Consider the following 25,223-nt stretch of genomic DNA (forward strand, 5'->3'; position numbering starts at 1 on the left):
TGGGAGCCAGAAGAAGAAATTGGTAAATAATAATTTAAACTTTTTTTTTGATAGTAAAAAAAAAAGGTTAAATATAAGAGAGAAAGAGAACGGGAAAGAGGAACGTATTGAAAAAAAAGTTGCTTAAAATTTCCTCAGATGTTCTCCCAATCAGCTGTTATAACTTTGGTGGAAGGTGTTGGCTAGGGGCTGCGGTGACCTGAGACGTCGGCAGCTGATATACACAGGCAGGAATGACTTTTGAACTAAAGTAACCTGAGTTCAGTCCTGGCCTTAGCTGGCTGGAACCGGTTTGAATTAACCAAGTTTTGTGAAAGACAAAGGAAATGTGATAAGACGCAAGTCCTTATTTAGAAAAGGAGTAATGAGGTAATGCTACCTAAGTCCTTGGGACAGAGCCAATGAGGAGAAGACCCAGGCAAAAGCGAGCAGGCCTAAACCAAACGGAGAGAGACAGCACAGCTTGAAGAGATAAGATTCAGAATAAGAATGAAGGATCTGGGGCATGGAGCCAGAGCGAAGACTCCGGACACCAACCATCGCGGAAGTGGAAGACCCTATGTCAGGGACGTAGAGACGACGTTGAAAGAGAGAGAGAACGGAATGCTGGCCAGCGTCAGCTCTCCTTTTCGGGTATTATCCTTTATATTCTGTGACCGCTCAGGGAGTGTCAGAGAAACCTAGTGGGTGTGCGTTTAGATCTTAGTTTGGGTACAAGACTGTATAACCTGGTGTAAACTGCATGCCTATATCTAACCAGATGTATAAGCTATATGTATATGATCTAACGGTGTGAATAAAGTGAATTGAGAGTTAAGAGAGAATTGACTCTTCTCTGTGTACTAAGCCAGTAACTGTAACTGGTCAACAAAGGTCAGCAAAAATCCTACTTAAGTGGTGTATCTGGGGTTTCCACCAATCTTCTGCTGAACTTATAGTAGCCGATTGGAAGAAACCCTGAGGAAATTTCCGACGAGGATTAACAAAGGGGACAGAATTAAAATGTTTTAAAACTTTTACTTTTAGTTCAAATTGTGTTTAAGTGCTTTTTTTAGTTGCATTGGGTTACACGGTGTGCGGATATTACACAGTGTGCTGAGAGTTCGGTAAGTGTGGGAGTTTGGTGAAGTGGGGGAAGGAGGTGCTGCTTTGCCTTGCTTTTCCATACTTTTCCTGCAGAGCGGTAGTGGACCTGAGAGTAGAAGACTGAGATTGTGGAATAAAAGCAGCAGCAGACCTGCACCAAGAGACAACTACTGTGCGACATCACAGGGACTTTACTCCTGGACCTAAGATAAATAAGAAGCAAAAAGTAATCCAAGTGGGACGTCACCAAGGAAGAGGTAAGTGATTGGCTGGTGAGTATTTTCCTGCTGAATTTGTCTAAGGTTAGAGTTTGTGGATTCTCGGGTCTCTGTTGTGTAGTGGGGGACTGCTGTTCAGCAAGGGCCCTTGAGTATACCTTTTAATTGAAGTGAAATTGGTTGGATTCATTTAATTTGAATTAATTAGTTAAAGGGTAAGTCATGTCAGGACAGCCCAGCCCGTGTTATGCTCCTCCTGCTCCATGTGGGAAATCAGGGACCCTTCCGGTGTCCCTGACGACCATGTGTGCGGGAAATGTATCCAGCTGCAGCTACTGACAAACCGCATTGCGGCACTGGAGCTGTGGATGGATTCATTAAGGAGCATTCGCGATGCTGAGAACGTCATGGATAGCACGTTTAGTGAGATGGTCACACCGCAGGTAAAGGTTGTCCAGGCAGGAAGTAATTGGGTGACCACCAGGCAGAGTAAGAGGAGCAGGCAGGCAGTGCAGGGGTTCCCTGTGGCCGTCCCCCTCTCAAACAAATATACCGCTTTGGATATTGTTGAGGGGGATGACTTATCAGGGGAAGGCAGCAGCAGCCAACTTCCTGGCACCAGGGGTAGCTCTGCTGCACAGGCTGGGAGGAAAAAGAGTGGAAGAGCTATAGTGGTAGGGGATTCTATCGTAAGGGGAACAGACAGGCGTTTCTGTGGCCGTAAACGTGACTCCAGGATGGTTTGATGCCTCCCTGGTGCCAGGGTCATGGATGTCACTGAGCGGCTACAGGGCATTCTCAAGGGGGAGGGTGAGCAGGCAGAGGTCGTGATCCACATTGGGACCAACGACATAGGTAGGAAGGGAGATGAGGTCCTGCATCAAGAATTTAGGGAGCTAGGTAGCAGATTAAAGAGCAGGACCTCAAAGGTTGTAATCTCTGGATTACTCCCAGTACCACGGGCTAGTGAGTATAGAAATAGGAGGATAGAACAGATGAATGCGTGGCTAAAGAGTTGGTGCAGGAGGGAGGGTTTCAGTTTCCTGGATCACTGGGCCTGCTTCTGGGGAAGGTGGGACTTGTACAAGTCGGACGGGTTGCACCTGAACCAGAGCGGGACAAATATCCTTGCGGGGAGGTTTGCGAGCACTGTTGGGGGGGGTTTAAACTAACTTGGCAGGGGGATGGGATACAGAGTGGAGCTACAATAGGGGGTGATGTGCAGCCAAATATAGAGAAAAAAACAAGTCAGCTTGGAAGACAGGGCAAATATGTACGGGCAAGGCTGGATGGCATCTATTTTAATGCAAGGAGTCTTGCGAATAAGGTGGATGAACTGAAGGTGTTGATAAACACATGGGAGTATGATATTGTTGCTGTCACAGAGACATGGTTGAGGGAGGGGCAAGACTGGCAGCTCAATATTCCGGGGTACAGAATCTTCAGGTGAGACAGAGGGGGAGGTATAAGAGGAGGGGGGGTCGCAATATTAATTAAAGAATCAATTACTGCCATAAGGAGGGATGATATATTAGCAGGTTCCTCTAATGAGGCCATATGGGTGGAGCTTAAAAACAAAAAGGGGGCAAGCACTTTGATGGGAGTGTACGATAGGCCCCCAAACAGTCAGGGGGAGATAGAGGAACAGATCTGTCGGCAAATCTCAGAAAATTGTGCAAATAATAGGGTAATAATAGTGGGGGATTTCAACTTCCCCAATATTAACTGGGATACTCAGAGTGTAAAAGGCTTAGAGGGTACAAAATTCTTAACGTGCATCCAGGAGAGCTTTTTGAGCCAGCATGTAGAAAGTCCTACAAGAGAGGGGGCGGTACTGGACCTAATTCTAGGGAATGTGGCCGGCCAAGTGGAAGAAGTGCTAGTAGGTGAGCACTTTGGTGACAGTGACCATAATTCGGTGAGATTTACGGTGGTCATGGAAAAGGACAGGGAGGGGCCGGAAATAAAGGTTCTAAATTGGGGGAAGGCCGATTTTAATAGGATAAGGCAGGATCTGGCCAAAATGGACTGGGATCAGCTGCTTGTAGGAAAATCTGCATCGGAGCAATGGGAGTCTTTCAGAAGGGAGATTGAGACCATACAATGGCAACATGTTCCCGTAAAGGTCAAGGGTGGTTCCAAGAACTCCAGGGAACCTTGGATGTCAGGGGATATACGAGAATGGATTAGGAAAAAAAGGAGGGCTTTTGGCAGATACAAAAGGCTAAAGACGGAGGAAGCCCTAGAGGAGTACAAAAAGTGCAGGGGGATACTTAAAAAAGAAATTAGGAGATCAAGGAGGGGCCATGAAATAACACTGGCGAGCAAAATAAAGGAAAATCCTAAGATGTTTTATAAGTATATTAAGGGTAAGAGGATAACTAGGGAAAAAATAGGGCCCATTAGGGACAAAAATGGCAATGTGTGTGTGGAGCCGGCAGATGTAGGAGGGGTTCTAAATTAATTTTTTGCATCTGTTTTCACTATGGAGAAGGACGATGTAGACATAGAAATACGGCAGGGGGACTGTGATATACTCGAACATATTAACATCGAGCGGGAGGAGGTATTGGCGGTTTTAGCAGGCCTAAAAATGGATAAATCCCCAGGCCCGGACGAAATGTATCCCAGGCTACTGTGTGAGGCAAAGGAGGAGATTGCGGGGGCTCTGACACATATATTCAGAACCTCTCTGGCCACAGGGGATGTGCCAGAGGACTGGAGAACCGCTAATGTAGTACCATTATTCAAGAAGGGGAGTAGGGAAAAACCGGGGAACTACAGGCCAGTGAGCCTAACATCAGTGGTAGGAAAATTATTGGAAAAAATTCTGAAGAACAAAATTAGTCTCCACTTGGAGAAGCAAGGATTAAATCAGGGATAGTCAACATGGCTTTGTCAAGGGAAGATCATGTCTGGCTAATTTGATTGAATTTTTTGAGGGGGTGACTAGGCGTGTGGATGAGGGTAACGCAGTGGATGTGGTATACATGGATTTCAGTAAGGCCTTCGATAAAGTCCCCCACAGGAGACTGGTCAAGAAGGTACGAGCCCATGGAATCCAGGGTGCCTTGGCACTTTGGATACAAAACTGGCTTAGTGGCAGAAGGCAGAGGGTGATGGTCGAAGGTTGTTTTTGTGACTGGAAGCCTGTGGCCAGTGGGGTACCACAGGGATCGGTGCTGGGTCCCTTGCTGTTTGTGGTCTACATTAACGACTTGGATATGAATGTAAAAGGCATGATCAGTAAGTTCGCTGATGATACAAAAATTGGTAGGGTGGTAAATAGCGAGGAGGATAGCCTCAGTCTGCAGGACGATATAGATGGGTTGGTCAGATGGGCGGAACAGTGGCAAATGGAATTTAACCCGGAAAAGTGCGAGGTGATGCACTTTGGAGGGACTAACAAGGCAAGGGAATACACAATGAATGGGAGGACCCTAGGCAAGACAGAGGGTCAGAGGGATCTTGGTGTGCAAGTTCACAGATCCCTGAAGGCGGCGGAACAGGTAGATAAGGTGGTAAAGAAGGCATATGGGATACTTGCCTTTATTAGCCGAGGCATAGAATATAAGAGCAAGGAGGTTATGATGGAGCTGTATAAAACACTGGTTAGGCCACAGCTGGAGTACTGTGTGCAGTTCTGGTCGCCACACTACAGGAAGGATGTGATCGCTTTGGAGAGGGTGCAGAGGAGATTCACCAGGATGTTACCAGGGCTGGAGCGCTTCAGCTATGAAGAGAGACTGGGAAGATTGGGTTTGTTTTCCTTGGAGCAGAGGAGGCTGAGGGGGGACATGATTGAGGTGTACAAAATTATGAGGGGCACAGATAGGATGGATACGAAGGAGCTTTTTCCCTTCGTTGAGGGTTCTATAACAAGGGGACACAGATTCAAGGTAAAAGGCGGGAGGTTTGGAGGGGATTTGAGAAAGAACTTTTTCACCCAGAGGGTGGTTGGAGTCTGGAACTCACTGCCTGAAAGGGTTGTGGAGGCAGGAACCCTCACAACATTCAAGCAGCATTTGGATGAGCACTTGAAATGCCATAGCATACAAGGCTACGGACCAAATGCTGGAATATGGGATTAGATTAGACAGGGCTTGATGGCCGGCGCGGACACGATGGGCCGAAGGGCCTCTATCCATGCTATATAACTCTATGACTCTATGACTAATATTGCAAATTATAAAGCTGTCCCTGATGCTGGAGTAGCTTTTCTAATGTAATATATTGACATTTATTTTGGGATCACAAATGAACCAAAAACAAACAAAAATGGTTGGCCTAGGAACCCAGGAATTTTCTTAAACTTGTTGGTTTTCTACAAATTAAATATTATCAGAGAATTGTACCCAACTAAAACATGCATTAAATTAGTATTAAAAACAAGCTTACAACAATGCTCAAAAGCATTTATCCGATTCAAACTTGGAAAATTCCCTCTGCTCGGCCTGAGCAGCACCCCCAGCAGCACAAGCGTGACATTACCCATTTCCACACTGGCCGATTTGTGCTTAATTCTGGATAGTTTTGTGCTGGATACTCAACGGGAACTTAGTTGAGACTTTCTAAATTTATTTCACAATGGACCATTAGATGAAACTCTCATCCAACAAGCTGGACGAGATTAAACTCGGGTTCCTGCACTGAAAGATCTGAGTGTCACTCACTACATTTTGACTCAATCCCTATATATATATTTATCTGGCAACAAAGATAAAACTATGCTTCCTTTTTGCATAAAAAATAAGTTCACTGTAAAAATTTACCGTGCTCTTCATGAATTTATTTAATAAAACGTATTGATAGGTCTTTACTTAAATCAAACCATTTAATAACTTTCTGGTAACGTACTGAATTCTTATTGTATTCCTGGGATGATACAGGGAATTTGTTGAGAATACATGTTGCAAGTACACCTCTCCTGGGCCAGTCATCTTTTTTAATGGGACAGGGAATAAACATCCTTGAAATGGCTGACCATTCCATCCTCCTGCGCAGTCTCTTCTCCATGGTCCACCTCCACAAGCCCACTCTTACATGGTTCCATTCCTTCTTGTTCCAAATAGCTCATCTCCAGCAATGGCTTCTCCTCCTGCCCTCAGTCAGTCAACTCCAATATACCCCATCCTCAGCACCCTGCTTTTCCTCATTTACATGTCCCTTGATGACTGTATACCATAGGCATGGACCAGTTTACATATGAAAACAAACATCCAGCTCTACCTCTCCACAACTACCCTTCACTCCATGACCATCTGTATGTTATCAGACCATTTGTCTGACACGAAGTCATGGTTGAGTCAGAACTTCCTCCAATTGAACAGTGAGAGAAATGAAGTCAACTTGTCCTGCTTCTATAATAGCTCTATCTTTACTCCTGACTCCATTACCCTCCCAGGTTGCTCAATCATCTGGGATGATGCACAAGCTTGGCCTGAACTGTGCTTCAAACTCCATGTTCTATTTATCACCAAGACCACATACTTCCACCTCCATAATGTCCATCTTTTTGCTCACCTCATTTCCACCGCAGCTGAAACCTATATCAACGCTTTCCTTATTTTACCTTCTATTTCAACAGCATCTTCACTGTTCTCCCTAGCGCCATCTTACACAAACTCCAACTTTTATCCCAATCGGCCATCACAATCTTGCCAATTTCCATTTTCTCACTGCTGCCCGCCACCCCCCCCCCCCAACCAAAATCAAATACAGAATCCTTGGCCTCATTTACAAGTCATTCCAAGATCTCTCACCCTACTTCTGCAACCGCTTCCAGACCTATATCACACTCCATGTCCTTTGGTCCTCCAACTCTGGCCTCCTGAGCACCTCACTTCCCTTTGCCCAACCATCTATAGACAGCATTAAGCTGTCTCGACCATAACCACTAAAACTTACTCCCTAAATCCCATCATCGTACTACTTTTCTTCCTGTTTATAGAAGTCTCCTCAAAACATTTTATAAGATATTAAGGGGAACGGATAGGGTGGATAGAGAGAAACTATTTCCGCTGGTTGGGGATTCTAGGAGTAGGGGGCACAGTCTAAAAATTAGAGCCAGACCTTTCATGAGTGAGATTAGAAAACATTTCTACACACAAAGGGTGGTAGAAGTTAGGAACTCTCTTCCGCAAACGGCAATTGATACTAGCTCAACTGCTAAATTTAAATCTGAGATAGATAGCTTTTTGGCAATCAAAGGTATTAAGGGATCTGGGCCAAAGGCGGGTATATGGAGTTAGATCTGTGATCTAACTCCATAATGGAAATGAGGTGAGCAAAAAGATGGACATTATGGAGGTGGAAGTATGTGGTCTTGGTGATAAATGGAACATGGAGTTTGAAGCACAGTTCAGGCCAAGCTTGTGCATCATCCCAGATGATTGAGCAGGCACGAGGGGCTGAATGGCCTACTCCTGTTCCTATGTTCCTATATATTTTTGGCCATGCTTTCAGTCAACTCTCCTAATTCTTCTGCTACAGCTCCATATCTGTATCTGCTTTTCTATCTGTTACTAATGCTTTGAAGAGAAACATTTAAGTGCACAGTTTGTTATTTTCATTTATTCAGTTTTCATGAGCAGAATTCCATAAGCTATATTTAGACAATATATTCTCAGAGGTCAGCAGAGTCTTCCGTGCAATACTAGAGGATAAACTTTAGCTGCAACACACTGACACAGCTTCTTTGCAAGTCAGAGCCAATGATCTGCGAGGCGTCATTTTTCAATTAAACAAATCAAATCAATCGTGCTGTCAGTCATGATGCCAGACAAACAAATGGAACATCTACCGGACAAATTTTAATCACAGAAACAATGAATCAACAAGATTAACTGCATTGTGTCAGTCAGGTGAGGATTATGTCAGCATTATTGCTTAGTACATGTGTGATTTCTATCTTTTCCATCTCACCAGCTAAACATACAAAGAGTATTTTAGCTTTAGCAAAGCATTCAGCAGATGACAGGGCTTCCAATTTTGTACTGGAAAAGTAAACATCTTGTATATTATGAATTCTCCATAAATAGCTTTTACAAATAATAAGCTTTAATAATCAAAATTTCTGAAATACTAAGGGTTTGTACAACAAGTTTTTGGAATGATGCAATACATTTATAAATGTTGGCCAAAGCAACAATATTTCTGCATTTGCTATTAAAATACTGCAGTCAATAAATTTTTGTTTTATTGTACCCTGGGACTAAGGAGTCTTCCATAATTATCACCTTTTTCACAAAGTATTGAATATTTTTATGGTTACCCCTCCCAAAAAGCACACTGCAAAATAATAATTTGAATATATATTTTTTTAAAAAGCAGACGAAGTATTATCCTCTCTTTCCCTTCCCCAAGAATTCTGTCCATTCTTGTAAAAACAATTATGATGCTGAAATGCAACAAAATTAGACAAATGTTTTTAAGTTACTTTACCATGTTATGCTATATTTTTGAAACTAAGATAAAGAAATCCTTTAGAAATCTGTTCCTAAAAGTGTGTTCCTGGGTATCAAGCCAACACCATATGCTGTTAAAAATGAGACCATCTCCAAATAGTGGTCTCACTGTATTTTCACTTTATGTCAGCTACAGTTGAGTTGTGTAGAACTATTGGCTACAGGTCAATCTTGCAAATTCTGCAATTATCTGAAGTCCAGGATCATGAAACATGAATGTGGAAAAACAAAGGTCAGTTTTCAGAATAAGGGTTTAATTTTACATTTGAGACAGCACTGCACTTTCAGTTTAGTGTATGCAATTCAGCAAAGTTTACCTTAGCCCACACGAAGAGGAGCGAACTCCACTGATTAATCACAATTCTCCCATACCAGTGGAAGCAGACACTATAACTAGTCTAACCACAGAAGATCAATTTTTAAGAATTCAAAGTAGAGAAGGTATTAAATCTCTTTTATAAGTATAATGCCACAAGTTGATGAAGCTCCATAGCGGAAAGGCTCTACTCTGTGCCATCATATGGCACCAGCCTTAAGTTTACTGTTCAGTAACATCATGAATAGAAGGCTGTAGATTCCCAAGTCAATTAGCAGACAAAAAACATTTTTTCCAACTTTTTAAGAAGGTGCATAAAGTAGTCTTTAGTGTCTGCACATGACTTTTTCCATAGAAAAAGGAAGATTTAAAGAAAAGATTACAAAATTTTGTCCCCCAGGATCCATCCACCTTTTTGTCCCTCCCTGCTGAATATGTTATGGCTGGTGGAGTGGTGAAGGACAACTGTATCGCAAGCACTTCCCCAGTGCTCTAAGTTAACATGCAGGATCCTCAGTTGGGCATCACAGATAATTAGCAAGTGGTAACCTTTCCTGTTGATGAAAGGGACAGGCTCAAGCAGAGCCTTCAGTCGCACGTGGGTCCCATCGTTAGCCCCTTACAATCTAGAAAAGCCAGAAATTCTGTGGAAATTGATGGAGCCGTCTCTTTTCTATGCAGGGGACATGTTGTATTCAATGAAGTTGGATGCCCTGCAGAAGAGTCCATCTGTCACCGGTTGATTATCGATCCTCACAATTCCTTGACAGGTGTACAGAGGTCTCCAGCACCTGACTGGAAGGAACTATATCCGTAGACACTGAGGGCCATTGTCACCTTTATTGTCACTGACAAGGCCCTGCGGGAATTAGATGGCTGATTCATGTCTCCATGGAGCATCTCACAGAGGTGGTCAATTTCTTCCTTGGTGAAGCGCAGTCTGCGCACGCACAACTCCTCCGTCAGTGCCTCAAATGACATTCATTCCCTGTATGGTCATAGTTCAGTCTCCAGCCATAGTGCCTCAAGCAACGCACCTGCTCCCTCTGCTCCTGCTCCAGGGATCCATGATAATCAAGAACAGGGGAATGTCCACTGGATAGGCCATTACAATGCTTTCACCTTCCTAACACATAGAAAGAGGTGGGGGTCCTGAAATTAATTGTTTTTAGCCACGAACAGGACTCTGGATGGCAAAACTGGGAAGAAAATACTGTCAAAACCGAAAGAATTATTAAAAGAAAACTGAATACATGTTCCAGACGCTGGGGTATGGCTCCACAGCTTTAATGGTCCCTTTGTTGGCCTCCCAGGCTGAGAGTCATATGAGGGTCATAAATCACATCAATGCCAACTCACTCGTGTAATAAATTGGATAGCCAAAGGGTAGAATACTAGAGCCTAGTTTTCAGTTGCTTCCAAGCCTTTATTCACAGAGATCCACATTACACCCACACCACACCCTAGATCAGCTCTCTTATAAATGGATGAGAGTTCCCAATTGTTACACACCACCCGAGTACAATTAACACTAATTGATACAAATCACATGGATACAATTCACAACACGCACCATTATTTTTCAGTCTAAGTGGCTGTGGTGCAAATAATGATGTAATTCCAGCAATTGGCGATTGCCATTGACTGCACTGGAGGGCTGAGCGACGAGATTTAACTTTTATAGGCTTAGATGAGGCTATCAGCAGAGAAGTGCAAATATCCCAGCAAATTATGGAGCAAAGCAAATAATGGCATAACTTGCTCCATTATTTCCTGGAACTTTTACGTATTAATAATGGTGCATGCCGTTAATGCATCATTACTATGGCACAAGGTTCAAGCAACTTCAGGCCAATCAAGTCTCTGAGCAGACTACCTTAGCAAAGGAATAGTTAAGTTGTTTCACACTTTAAATTATCTAGAAAAATAGCCATGTTTTTCTTACCTGAGATCCGCCAGCAACTGGCACCAAACACGTAAAAAGATTGGCAATCACATTTTCCAAGTTCACATTGAGACTGTCGACATACACCGTATAAATGAGGCCAAGGCAAGCCTAAAAAGTGAGGGTAGTGGTTAATTTTCACATAGCTCATTTCAAAAATCTTCTCGAAAAACAATATCAAATGCCAAGTACAACCCAATTTGCATTTATCTTAACCCTTAACCCTGTCCTAAACAGAAATTAACCTAGCTCTTTCTTTAAAAAAAATGATTGACTGCAAGTCTTCCACACAGCCACAAATTTGTTGGGGGGGCGGGGGGGGAAACCATTTTACTCCAGTATTGTTTGTTAACCGGCACCTAACCAGAGTTTTGTCCACTTATCACTACCATCCAATTTTATTGTTTTGCATCCAATTCATTAATTTTCTATTAATTCTGTGTACTTTAATCTTTTTAATACGTCTCACTACTTGAACTCCCATTCCACTGCTTATGGACAAAAATATTAAAAATGTGTTCACGACAAAATTACAAATAGGGAAGGCCATTCGGCTCATTTTGGTATGTCCCTCGAGATAGATCCTACAGTCCCACCATCATGGCATCCAACCGATTCCACGGTTTTCGGGTTCATTAGTCTACCCCAAGATCCATTCTACGGGTTGGTCATTCTTTGTGTGAAGAAGAACTTTCTGATATCAATCCCAAATTTGCATTTTACTATTTTGAATCAGTGTTCCATCTTCCTGTCATGTTTTGGTTTGAATTAGTATTCTGAATTTAGCTTTACAATTTAGTATCTTGTATATCTCCATACTAAATTGCATCAAGTCCCGTTCACCCATCACCCGTGTTCACTAAACTATATTGGCTCCCGGTCCGGCAACGCCTCAATTTTAAAATTCTCATCCTTGTTTTCAAATCCTTGTTTTCAAATCCCTCCATGGCCTCACCGATCCTTACTCTGTAACCTCCTCTAGCCTTAAAACCCTCAGAGATCTCTGCGCTCCTCCAATTCTTGCCTCTTCCACTTCCCCGATTTTAATCGTTCCACTATTGGCGGCCATGCCATCAACTGCCTAGGCCCTAAGCTCTGGAATTCCTTCCCTAAACCTCACTGCCTCTCTCTCCTCCTTTAAGATCCTCCTTTAAACCTACCTTTGACCAAGCTTTTAGTCACCTGTCCTAATATCTCCTTATGTGGCTCGGTTTCAAATTTTGTTTGATAATGCTTATGAAGTGCATAGGGGCATTTTACTACATTAAAGGTGCTATATAAATACAATTGTTGTTACTACTTCTTACAAGGCTCACAACCTCTAAAGTTTCTCAAGTCTTTCCTCATAATTCAGTCTTCTGATTCTTGGAATCAGTTTCATGGCTCCTTTTTGAACTGCCTCTCGGGCATTGTGTTTGGGTGACTAGAACTGAAGGTGCACTCAAGATGTAATCTGACCGCAGCATTATATAGTTTGAGCATGAATTCCTCAGACTTGTACTTTACTGTTTTGGCTATATAATCCAGCATTCTATTTTCTTTGCTGATTGTTGCACTGCAGTGATTGGACATTGATTCCTGGGATGAGAGGGTTGTCCAATGAGGAAAGATTGAGTAGAATGGGCCTATATTCTCTGGAGTTTCAAAGAATGAGAGATGATCACATTGAAACATATAAGATTTTGAGAGAGTTTGACAGGGTAGATGCTGAGAGGATATTTCCCCTGGCTGGAAAGTCTAGAACTAGGGGACATAGTCTCAGGATAAGGGGTCGGAGATTTAGGACTGAGATGAGGAGGAATTTCTTCACTCAGAGGGTTGTGACTATTTGGAATTCTCTACCCCAGAGGGCTTTAGATGCTCAGCCATTGAGTATATTCAAGACTGAGATCGAGAGATTTTTGGACTCTAAGGGAATCAAGGGTATGGAGATCGGGCGGGAAAGTGGAGTTGAGGATGAAGATCAGCCATGATCTTACTGAATGGCAGGCTAGGTTAGAGGGGCCATATGGCCTACTCCTGCACCTATTTCTTATGACATGTTGAGAGTCAAGTATTTATTGTGCCATTTTTCCTTCCTGTGTATAGTACTTGTCCATATTAAATTTCATCTGACCATTTCACCTATTTATATATTCTGTCTAACTCGTTTTGTAGTTCTACAGCTGCCTCTCCTACTTTGGGATTATCTAAGATTTTGGCCAGTATCCACTGAGCTTCTGAATCCTGATTTGTATTTTGCTCTCTATAGTAAATTATTATTTAAAAAATTTCTTTCTTTTCTATTGGCTTTCAATCCTTAGTTTACTATTGTCCTCAGTGCAATTATTATTCTTTCAGGATTTCTTTCTCTCGCTTTAAAATATTTACTTGTGCAAAATTAAATTTATCTTTATATTCAGCAGCTTGTGCATATATGTTTTTGAATTATGTACTCATTCACAATATACGTACAGCATAAACCGTGGATGGAGTTGAGATTTTTTTTAAAAAGGCAGAGAAAACAGCAAGCAGTGAAGCAAATGTAGGGTTGGGAGGGAGGCAAGGGATTGAGCAATGTCTGAGGTTAAAATTGGGCCAAAGATCCAAGGAGGAAGCAGGCAGTAGTTCCGCTGTAACTTCCTTCTTTAGGACTCATGAGTATTGAGTTGGACCTGTAAATCGCAACACCTTGCTTGGGAGCAAAAGGCAGACAGGTCAGTGTTGGCGCCAGGAGGAAGTGGTGAAGACTACAGAACCAATAGGAGCCAGAAAAGTGACAGCTGTTTACCATGTTCATTACAGATAAAATTTCTTGTGAAACAGATAGAAAATATGGAACTTTTTGAGTGCCTTCTGGAAATTGAAGTAGATTTATGCCAGTGATTTGTCATTATCAACTAATGATTTTTTCAATGAATGCGTGTGAAATGATCTATTTAAATTCATGCTGGCAATTCTTTATAGTCTTTGTCTTCTAAAATTGATGTCAACAATTTGGCTAGTAAATTCAAAGGATATGAGTTGGCTTCATTTTAACACAAGGAAAAAGAATGTTTTCACTTTGCTTTTGGTGATATGATTAAGGACTCCCTAGATAAGGCACAGTACTGGCCAGAAGCAATGTCTGACATTCCCTAAATTCTCCTAACAGCAGCAGCCTCCATGTAAAGTTTATGATGTGTATCAGGTGACATTAATATTCTGCAAATCTGCTCAGTTAGGATCTTTCACGTTGTGGCACACTTCCTAAATCATCTCGACTTAATATTTATTGGAACAATTTGCATTTATATAGTGCCTTTCACCTTATAAAATGACCTAAGGTGCTTCAAAAAGGCAAAACTGGAACGAACAGTGCTAGGGAAATGACTAAAGGCATTGTCAAAGAGGTAAGCTGTGAGGAACCTTTTGCAGGAATGGAGAGTGGTAGCTAAGTGGAGGGATGCAGAAAGAAAGAACTTGCATTTATACAGCACCTTTCTTGTACTCTGAATGTTCCAAAGTGCTCCACAGCCAATGATTTACTTTTCAAGTATAATATCACTGTTATTATGTAGGCAAACATGGCAGTCAATTTACGCACAGCAAAATCCCACAAACAACAAGATTAACGACTGGTTAATCTGTTTTTTGGGGTTTGGTCAAGGCATAAATGTTGGCCAGTATACTAGGAGACCGCCTCTGAACAGGTAGACAGGGTTTTAGTTTAACATCTCATCCAAAAAACAGCACCTATTTATTGAGGATATCAGTGATAAGGCAGTGGATGAATGTTGGGTCACCAGTTTGGAGTGCGTCATGTAATTGAAATTGGATGCAACAAAGGAGTGGTCGAGAGTTTCAGCAGGGGAGTGAGTGTGGTAAAGGAAGACTATATTGCAGACGTGGAAATAGGCACTCGATGGTGGTTAGGATATGGGGTTTGAAACTGAGTTGAGGGTCACAAATGATACCAAGGTTGCGCATTGTTTGAGCAAGCTGGATGGAATCTGGCCTAGGATGCAATGTTTGGTGAGAACTGAACAGGATGGATTCAGTTTTGATAGATCTAATTTCCAATAACTAATTCTTAACTTGCAATAACAAACACACGTTGAAAATTAGGGAATTTGAACTGTTGGAAGTTAAAAGGAAATCAAGGCAGAGTCACACCCCAAATTTATTAAATTCCTGGATCCCGCTGAGTTACTTAAAGGGCAACTTCCTTAAAAGTGTCAATTAGCCTGATTATATGAGGGAGCTAGATTGTCAATAGTGGTACAATTAACCAGAATGTATCAAAGAATCTAGAATCCCAATGAAGAAATTCTTTGATTTAATGCTAGATTAAGGACTTTTCTTTGATATGTTAATTGATGAATCCAGTAATCGTAGCTACGTTGTTGAACAAAATTATATAGTCTCTCAAAAATTATCTAGACTGTAAAAACTCTCCATAGACTTTAAACTACATCATTTTTTAATCTATTATAAATCCAGGGATCAAAGACCTGTGAAAGAGTAGATGAATTCAATCAATCAGATTTGAATAGGTCAAAGTAGAATGTTTTGATTAGCTGTTTCTATTTTGCTGTGCTACTACTCAGGACTGCTTAGTTCCAGGAGACTACTATATTTTTGAAAAAGAGCTTCAAGCAGTTAGCTCACTGGTGGACTTTTGGAGCTCTACATGTACAAATACTACATTGTGCTCTATGTATAAGCTTTATTTTGATGCTTCATTGTACTTCAAATTTTAAATTAATACGGTTGTAATTTTAGCCTGTACAAGCTTTGATCTGTATTGTCATATTCCATCTATCAAGGAGTTGAGAAAGTAGCTCCAATCTATGTAAAGTCCAGTACACTGGCCCAGATTTTCCTGCGATGGTGAGATAGTCAACGTACACTGCAAATTCCGTCATGTAGCGCACCAATCTCGCTGTTGATAACATCCTCCATATTTTCCTGCAATTCTAATTAGAATATGCTGCAGCAAGCATTGCAGTGAAGCCAATGACTAATGTATTGATCCTGCTGCTAACGAAGCAATTTCATAGTCATTGTCAGAAAATGCTACAATTTAACAACTCAGTGACAATTTTGAATGAGACCGATCAGAGATAACATAAAAATTGGATTTTATACATTTTTTAAAAAGTTTTTAAAGTTCTGTTTCTGTAAAACAAATAAAATATCGATGCTTCTATAAAATGGATCAGTACAACGAAACCCAATTCTTATTTAAGTTGATTGTGAGCTGGTTGGGTGGGTTCTTTAATCATCTCAAATATCCTCAAAGCTTACAACAATTTAAGGTGATCAGCAAAAGAGCCAGAGGCGACACGAGGGAACAGTTTTTTTATGCAGTGAGTTGTCATGATCTGGAATGCACTGCCTGAAAGGATGGTGGAAGCCGATTCAATAGAAACTTTCAAAAGATAACTGGATAAATACTTGAAGGGAAAAAAATTACAAGGCTATGAGGAAAGAGCAGGGGAATGGGACTAATTGGATAACTCTTTCAAAGAGTCAGCAGAGGCACGATGGGCCGAATAGTCTCCTCCTGTGCTGTACCTACCATATGATAATGTGGGGGGGAAGTTTTGCACCTATCTGATTTTTTTTCCCCCTATTTTAAACATCTTTGCTATTAAATTAATGACAAAATATTAGTAAACATGAGCATTTAAGGGGCTTGTAAATTTCCAAAATGTTTGTTTGAACCCATGATTGGTCAGAGATCCGCGTTCTGTTAGCTATTGATCAAAATATTTGAACAATTGGCCCCCACAATCGGATTCCTCCATACCACATGGAAATTCATAGATTTCAAAAGAGAGGGGAGGCAGATGACAAGGCTGATCTTCATGTGCCTCACTGCCGAATCAGTGATGTCAATTCCTAGTACGGGATCATGAGAAGAATCAGAACTAAATTAAGTGTTATTTATCATGCACTGCTAACAACGATCAATTGGTTTAGATTGCACTATGGATTTTACGTTGCTCATTAAAACATGGTTATCAACTAATTTATCAACTACTTAAGATAAATTCCAGCTGTTTTAAGGATAATTGACAAAATTAGCTGTGTGAATACTTCAAGCAGGGCTGGGCACCAATAGTGTATTCAAAATACAAGTAGGGAGCATTTATATGACTATGGATGAATGTAATTGTTGCATACGCATAACTATGTACTACGCTATCAATTATACACCAATTGAATCCTGATAATGGCAAAATTTGTTTGCCAAGAAATATTGGACTGGGATTGTGCTGTAGATGATAAATGTTGCAGTTGCAGTTTTAATAATTCAGTTGTAAACAATTTTACAACACCAAGTGATAGTCCAGCAATTTTATTTTAAATTCACAAGCTTTCGGAGGCTTCCTCCTTCGTCAGGTGAAAATGTGAAAATGAAATCCTCGAAATGAAATCGCATTTATAATTCACAGAACAATGCTTGGTGAGTACAGACAGTTTTTTCAACTGCCCGTTGCCAAGGCAATCAGTGTGCAGACAGACAGGTGTTACCTGCCAGGTCTCACAGAATATACAAATCACCAAAAAAAAAACAACAAACAAAAAAAACAGAGATAGAGAGGTGGAAACATAGAAAAGACAGCAACTGACCCGTTATATTAAAAACAGATAACATTTGTTCGCTGGTGGGGTAACGTGTAGCGTGACATGAACCCAAGATCCCGGTTGAGGCCGTCCTCATGGGTGCGGAACTTGGCTATCAATTTAGCCAAGTTCCGCACCCATGAGGACGGCCTCAACCGGGATCTTGGGTTCATGTCACGCTACACGTTACCCCACCAGCGAACAAATGTTATCTGTTTTTAATATAACCGGTCAGTTGCTGTCTTTTCTATGTTTCTACCTCTCTATCTCTGTTTTTTTTGTTTGTTGTTTTTTTTTTGGTGATTTGTATATTCTGTGAGACCTGGCAGGTAACACCTGTCTGTCTGCACACTGATTGCCTTGGCAACGGGCAGTTGAAAAAACTGTCTGTACTCACCAAGCATTGTTCTGTGAATTATAAATGCGATTTCATTTCGAGGATTTCATTTTCACATTTTCACCTGACGAAGGAGGAAGCCTCCGAAAGCTTGTGAATTTAAAATAAAATTGCTGGACTATCACTTGGTGTTGTAAAATTGTTTACAATTGTCAACCCCAGTCCATCACCGGCATCTCCACATCATTAATAATTCAGGTGAGACTCTTCATTCAGATCAATTTGATTTTGGCTCTCCGCTTTCCATCATAATCTTGGAGCAATAAATCAGACCCCTGCCAGGCAACTTAGACTATTTTGAAGTCTAGGTGGCAGCAGCGTGAAAACTGCCTTAAATGTAGGAAAATCACGATCACCATTGATTTTGATGGGGAGGGCGGATTTATCCTAATTAACTTCTAACTGTTTTCAGTGAGGGCAACGGTAGAGAAGTCCCAGGAAAAAATGGAGTGGCATAATTAATGGCGTAAGTCACTTACTCCGTAATTTCCTCGTTCTTTTGTGCCGTTCAAGGATCCCTACAATGTAAATGCGCCATTTTAATGACGCAAGTCCCCAGAAAAATCTGGGCCACAGTTTGCAGCAAGTACAAATAATTCTTATCCCTGGATCACAACTGCAAGGACAAATTACATAAAAAGTAGTTTCTGGATCCTGAGGAACTTGGTCTGCTTATGGGAATTGCTGTGAAACTGTTGAAAGGGAAAATAGTATTTTAAAAACCTAAATCATAACACATTGCATAGACTCTACATTTCATATGCTAACAGCGTACTGCAATTGGGAATGATCGCTAGACCTGGCTCATTCAACCACCATAAGGGCAGATCACATAAAAAATACATCATGAGGAATTAGGTCTGCTTACAGAACATATGTGAAACAGTTGGAAAAGGATTGTAGCTATTTGAAATACAATTAAAACCTCTACTATAATGCAATATAACCACACACAATAATTTTAGGTGAAACTGGATTTGAGGTAAAAGGTTATTGTTCATTCCACTGCACCAGAGGCCCCCAGTGCCTTTCATTTTTAGAAATGTGCACTTAATGTTCTGAGAAGATAAAATAAGGCTGCTGTTCAGTCCAAACCAGCTCCTCTCCCTTAGAAACTGATAACCGCCTGCCATCCACTATCACTTGGAAGTGTTCATCACAACAAATTGCTACTAGATACTTGAAGTATGACCTCCAGCAGGTCGCAACATCCCACATTGATTGCAAAACATGCCTAACATAGGCTGAACTCCATTAGTATATTAACTAGCTAGCAAGCAACTTTCCACATGTAACAATAGAAAGTATTGAAATGTCTTATGTTTTTAATACACTATTTTTATTACTAGTACTATATGAACAGAGCGCAAAAAGAGTAATGTTAAATTATCTACTTTGTTCAACTCTCAAAGAAAACACTTACAATCATCACTCATGAGAATCAGGGTTTTCATCATCTGTGTAGCCTCCAAGGATTCAATAAGTGAATGAATTAAATAATTAAACACAAGCACTTTCAGAAAATTATATATTTTTAAAATGCAGAAAGATAACAATCATAATAGACAAATTTACCTTGAATATTTCTGGGTGATCCAGTTGGGACACCAGCACCAAACTTTTAGGTGCAAACACCTGTGCTGGTTGGATTAACCCTGTATCCTCCTCTTCACCTTCTGTTTCATCACATTTAGCTCCCTATAGCATATTGAAGAGATTGAAATAAATGTGTGTCTACACACAAAGAAAGCCCAAGTGCATACAGTATCAACTTGCATTTTTCCACATTCAGGAAATATAAATTCAAATTTAAAGCCAAAAAAATATCAACACATTTTCTTCATGCTTTGTCAAAATCCTAAAGCTGTGAAACAAAGTAAGTCATGATAGCTTGCCACACGGTACTATGATGAAGTAGGCTATATCAACGTTTCTAGAAATAATTTTGTCAATTATATCTATTCTGATGCATCAATCACATCAAATTGAAATTTTAATAGTTTCCTTTTGACCACAGATGACCAATCAACACATAAAGGCAGATTTGCATTTACATTGCACCTTAACACCTCCCTCTACTTTTTGAAGTAGTCATTACTGTTATGTAGGCGAATAAGGCAGCCAAGATTTCAGAAGTTGTACTGAACTGAATGACCAGTTAATCTGGGTTTTTTTGGTGGTGTTGATGGAAGAAAAAATATTACAACATCAGTAGAACTCGCTGCTCTTTTTTACGTCCACCTGAACAGGCAGACAGGCCTTAGTTTGACCTCTCATCTGAAAGACGGCATCACCAATTACCAGTACTCCCTCAGTACTGCATTAAGGTGTCCAGTCCAAGAGTAGGTGCCCAATCACATATGCAAGAGGCAAGAGCCATATTGGTGCTCGTGCCTCATTTGATTAAAATTGCCAAGCTGCCAGCGCTATTCATGCTGTTCATTGGCAGTCCACCAATGGGGGGGGGGGGGGGGGGGGGGGGAGAAATCAGGTATCACAGTTGCCATTTAAAGGCAGCCCGCACCACTTAAAAGGGTGCACTCAATTTCAATTCAGTTAAACAGTCAAAATGGCAGGCGGAGGTAATGAAGGGTTCCGATTGTCCAACGTTGCTCTGGAGGTGTTGGTGAAGGAGGTCAGCAAGAAGAGCGAGGTCCTCTTTTCATACAGCAGCAGAAGAGTCTCCTAGGCAAGTTTCCTGGCAGCAGTGGGCAGAGGTGGCACAGTTAGCCATTGCAAGAAGCAGTGCACCCAGGTCCTGGTTGCAATGCAGAAAGTTTAATGATCTGACAAAGAAATCTAATGCATACCTCTCATTACTCTCTGATTAGTCCTGCACCACCTGTAGCCCCAGCACTCTCAACCCTTCCCTCCCTCACTTCCTATCACTCTCCTGCAATTACTGCAGCAGATTTCATCGACCACCTTCTACTCCTACTGCAGCACTCTGCCTCTGTTACTGTCCTCACAATTACTTCCCTCACACCTTTGCCATCTTTCACACACCATCCACAATATCCTACCCTGACATACACATACTCAAAACATCTCGGTGGGCCAAGACTAACACACTGCATTCTTTTTTGCAGAACAAGTTGGCACACAATACAAGGGAGCAGGCAGGACAGAAATATGGCTACTGTCAATCCATGTACTGTCCCAACCACAAGAGCAGGTTTTGGACATTGTGGGCGGGGGCACATCAGGAAATTAGCAACTGGCGAGACTCAAGGATACGTACCCCAAGGTTTTGGGCCATCTTACCCTCTTTCCCTTCTCACTGAAATCTCATCCCGAACGCACTATGCATGACATCTTTCTCTGCTTACCCTAGCCATTAAATGCTAACCCTTGTCCCTCTCTTCCATTTCGGGAGCAGCATATGTAGATGGCCCAGTGGGAGCAGTGGAAGAGAAGGACAGCCCTCCAGAAGATGAAGCATCACTCGACCTTAACCTAGCAAGCACCAGCTCAGAGACTGGCATCCTGCAGTTTAGAGGGTCAGGTAGAGGGGTCTGCACTGGAAGATTCACCCTGCACAAGTGCACAGGAGCATTGGCAGGTAGATAGGGCGGTCAAGGAACCGGCTCACCGGAGGATGAGCTTGCATTTACTCCTGCTGTAGGGGGCACAAATGTCAACTTCGAGGGCCCAATCTACAGAAGACCGACGGCTATACATCAGGAACTTCTAAGTGCCTGTGAGCTTGCACACAATATCAGAGAACATGGAGTAGTTCAGCACCAACTGTGTGGGGTCTTCACACACAGCATCAAAACCATGTAGACACCATGGAGCAAGTGGTCAGCTCGATGAACACTGCAGTGGGGCCCACAGTAAGCCTCTGACGATAGCTTTGATGGGAGCCTGCTGCCATCTTGGGTCTGGAGTCAAGCATATCCTCTGACTTTCAAAGCATGAAGGAGAGCATGGATAGGAGAGCACCACATCACATCTGCACTCTGTTCTTGCGCAGCACGATAGGAGTGCTTAGGCACAGCCCCACGAGAGTGGCATTGGCTCCATGGGCGAGGCATATGCTGTACCCTCTCAGGATGACAGCACACCTGCTTCCCGCCAGCCTCTCAACCAGTGCCCTTGTTGGCGACAGACAACCAGCTGAGCCAGACTGCACTGGCCGCGCCAAGATACTGCAGCCTGTAGCCAGGCACCTTGCAGCTTGAGCTCCTTGAGGTCATCCACCACAACCATCTCAAGTGCCTTCCGTGGATGATCAGCAGCCTTCCACCTCCCTTGCCATAGCCACTGGGGAACCACCTCATCGGTGCACCAGAATAGGCAAACCAGCATAGGAGTTGGGCACTCGGGGTTTGCAAAAGGGTGATTTTTGGTTCACTATGTTCAATATATGCAATTATCAAAAGAGTGATGAAGTATCTTAGTGTTGTAAACTTTTTTTTGGGATTACTGTTGGTCTTAATATTCCTAGTAATGTAAGTGCAACACCCATGAATATTTGAGGGCATTCAAATGGCAGGTGTAAGGATGGTAGGAGAGACTGTTGGTGCATTGGGGGATGGAGGGATTCTTCAAGTGAACCTCTCATCAATAATTTGCTGCCTTCGAGCTCTGGCAGCTGGCAGCACTGTTGGGCCTTGCTCTTCCTCTGGACCCTCTGCTTCCTGATCATCTTGCTGTTGTTCCTCCTCTGGCAGCTCCAAGGTTTGCCCCTTCACATAGCAAAGTTCTGCAGCATACAAATATGATGATAAATTTTGAGACTCGCTCAGGACTGCATTGAAGGATGTTTCCAGAGCTGTCCAGACGGCGGAACCTATGTTTTAAAATCACAATTGCCTGCTCTATCAAGCTCTGGTGGAGGCTTGGCTCTGATTGTAGTACTTCTTAGCATCTGTGTTCGAGTACCTAACAGAAGTCATGAGCCAGGTAGTGAGCAGATATCCCTTGACTCCAAACAGCTAGCCTGACACCCGGTGGTCTGGGTGGAAGAAAGGGACATTGTGGGCTGGCGCAGAATGAAAGCATCATGACTACTGCCAGGAAACCAAACACAGACCTGCATGATTCTCTGCCTGTAATCAGACACGAGTCGCACGTTCAAGGAATGGAAGCCTTTCCTGTTATAGTGCATTGCTGGTTGTTCAAAGCGAGCATACAGGGCGACATGGGTCCAGTCTATGATCCCTGCACCTGAAGAAATCCAACAATTCAGGCAAATCCCACAGTCTTTTCTCTTGCTTGGCAGCCTCCATGGGGAAAGTTGATGAAATCCTGCCACTTAGCAAAGAGTGCATCGGATGGAACTGTGCACAGCAAACTCACTTGTAATGCTTATGTCACCTGTTGCAGTCTGGAATGAACCGGGGCAGAAAAGTTGACAGCTATAGTGATCTCAACAGCCACACTCAGTGCTGTGCATTCCTAGTGCTGGGCTCCAATTCTTGGATGTGGGTGTCGCTGGCATGACCAATATTTTTTGCCCATCCCTAGTTGCCCTGAGTTGGTGGTGGTGGGCCGCTTCCTTGAACCGCTGCAGTCCGTGTGATTTATTGTAGCATTTCGATACAACTAAGGCCACTTCACAGGGTAACTAAAAGTCAATGGCGTTGGTTGAAACTGGAGTCACATATAGGCCAGATCGAGTAAAGACAATATTTTTCTTTCCCTAAAGGACATGAATGAATCATGTTGGGTTATTATGAGATTCTGACAGCTTCATGGTCACTTTTACTGATACTAGCTTTTTATTTCCAGATTTTAACTGAATTCAAATTCTCAAACTGCCACGGTGCGATTTGGATTACTAGTCCTGTAACCAGAGATTTACCTCAATTGAGGTGAGGAACCCTTTAAAGGCCGCTAATGCATCCTGCCTCAATTGGAAAGCATGAGGTTTCCTTGTCTGATTGCAGAACCTTTCAAAGCATTTGTATCCAACCCAATAACATCAGGAGCTTCTTCTGGATTGTACCACAGGTGGAGTTCACAAACCAGCAGCTACTGTCTCATCATTATTGGTCATCGTTCTTCATTCCCACAATGCTTATGTAATTTTTTTCTGGAGAAGCGGATGGAACTCTAAGCTCCCATTTCTCAGCTCTTCTTTTGTATCAGGCAACATTTATTTCTTTTTTTATTTTGTCTTCAAAGTGAGGGTTGCAATTTTTTTTAACCCAAATCATAAACTTGCCACTGTTTCAAGAATTTGTATTCAGCGGTATTTAAAGGGTTTCATACCTCAACTGAGGTAAATCTCTGGTTACTGGACTAGTAATCCAGAGAAATTCTGCTGCTGATGACTCACAGCGCCTCATGAATGCCCAGTTTTGAGCTGCTAGATCTGTTCTGAATCTATCCCATTTAGCACGGTTGTAGTGCAACACAACACGTTGGATAGTATCCTCAGTGTGAAGACGGGACTTCGTCTCCACAAGGACTATGCGGTGGTCACTTCTACCAATACTGTCATGGACAGATGCATCTACGACAGGTAGATTGGTGAGGACAAGGTCAAGTCGGTTTTTCCCCTCGTGTTGGTTCGCTCACCACCTGCCGCAGGCCTAGTCTGGCAGCTATGTCCTTCAGGACTCGGTTAGCTCGGTCAGTACTGGTGCTACCGAGCCACTCTTGGTGATGGACATTGAAGTCCCCCACCCAGAGTACATTTTGTGCCCTTGCTACCTTCAGTGCTTCCTCCAAGCGGTGCTCAACATGGAGGAGAACTGATTCATCAGCTGAGGGAGGACAGTAGGTGGTAATCAGCAGGAGGTTTCCTTGCCCATGTTTGACCTGAAACCATGAGATTTCATGGGGTCCGGAGTCAACGTTGAGAACTCCCAGGGCCACTCCCTCCTGACTGTATACCACTGTACTGCCACCTCTGGTAGGACAGGACATACCCAGGGATGGTGATGGAAGAGTCTGGGACGTTGGCTGAAAGGTATGAATCTGTGAGTATGCCTTTGTCAGGTCCGGTGCCTCATGGTCCGATGCCGGGTGGTCCATTCGGTTTTATTCTTATTGTGACTTTCTGTAGCGAGATTGTACAACTGCGTGGCTTGCTCGGCCATTTCAGAGGGCAATTAAGAATGAACGACATTGCTGTGGGTCTGGAGTCACATATTGTCCAGACCGGGTAAGGACGGCAGTTTTCCTTCCCTAATGAACATTAGTGAACCACATGGGTTTTTACGACAATCCGATTTCAGATTTAATTTAA

General features: G+C 42.4%; 1 protein-coding gene across 2 annotated transcripts in view; it reads right to left on the minus strand.

Moving 5' to 3' along the window:
* The window catches only part of sbf2 (SET binding factor 2), a 571,743-nt gene that overhangs the window by 298,039 nt on the left and 248,481 nt on the right, over positions 1-25,223 (minus strand). For both annotated transcript variants that reach the window (XM_067993979.1, XM_067993978.1), the window contains exons 4-5: positions 19,598-19,720; positions 11,032-11,142 (exon numbers count right to left, since the gene is read on the minus strand). In XM_067993979.1, coding sequence (XP_067850080.1) covers positions 11,032-11,142; positions 19,598-19,720 — 234 coding nt within the window. The remainder of the gene's footprint in view (positions 1-11,031; positions 11,143-19,597; positions 19,721-25,223) is intronic.

This window comes from Heptranchias perlo, chromosome 12, assembly GCF_035084215.1.
Source record: "Heptranchias perlo isolate sHepPer1 chromosome 12, sHepPer1.hap1, whole genome shotgun sequence".
Taxonomy (NCBI): Eukaryota; Metazoa; Chordata; class Chondrichthyes; order Hexanchiformes; family Hexanchidae; genus Heptranchias; species Heptranchias perlo.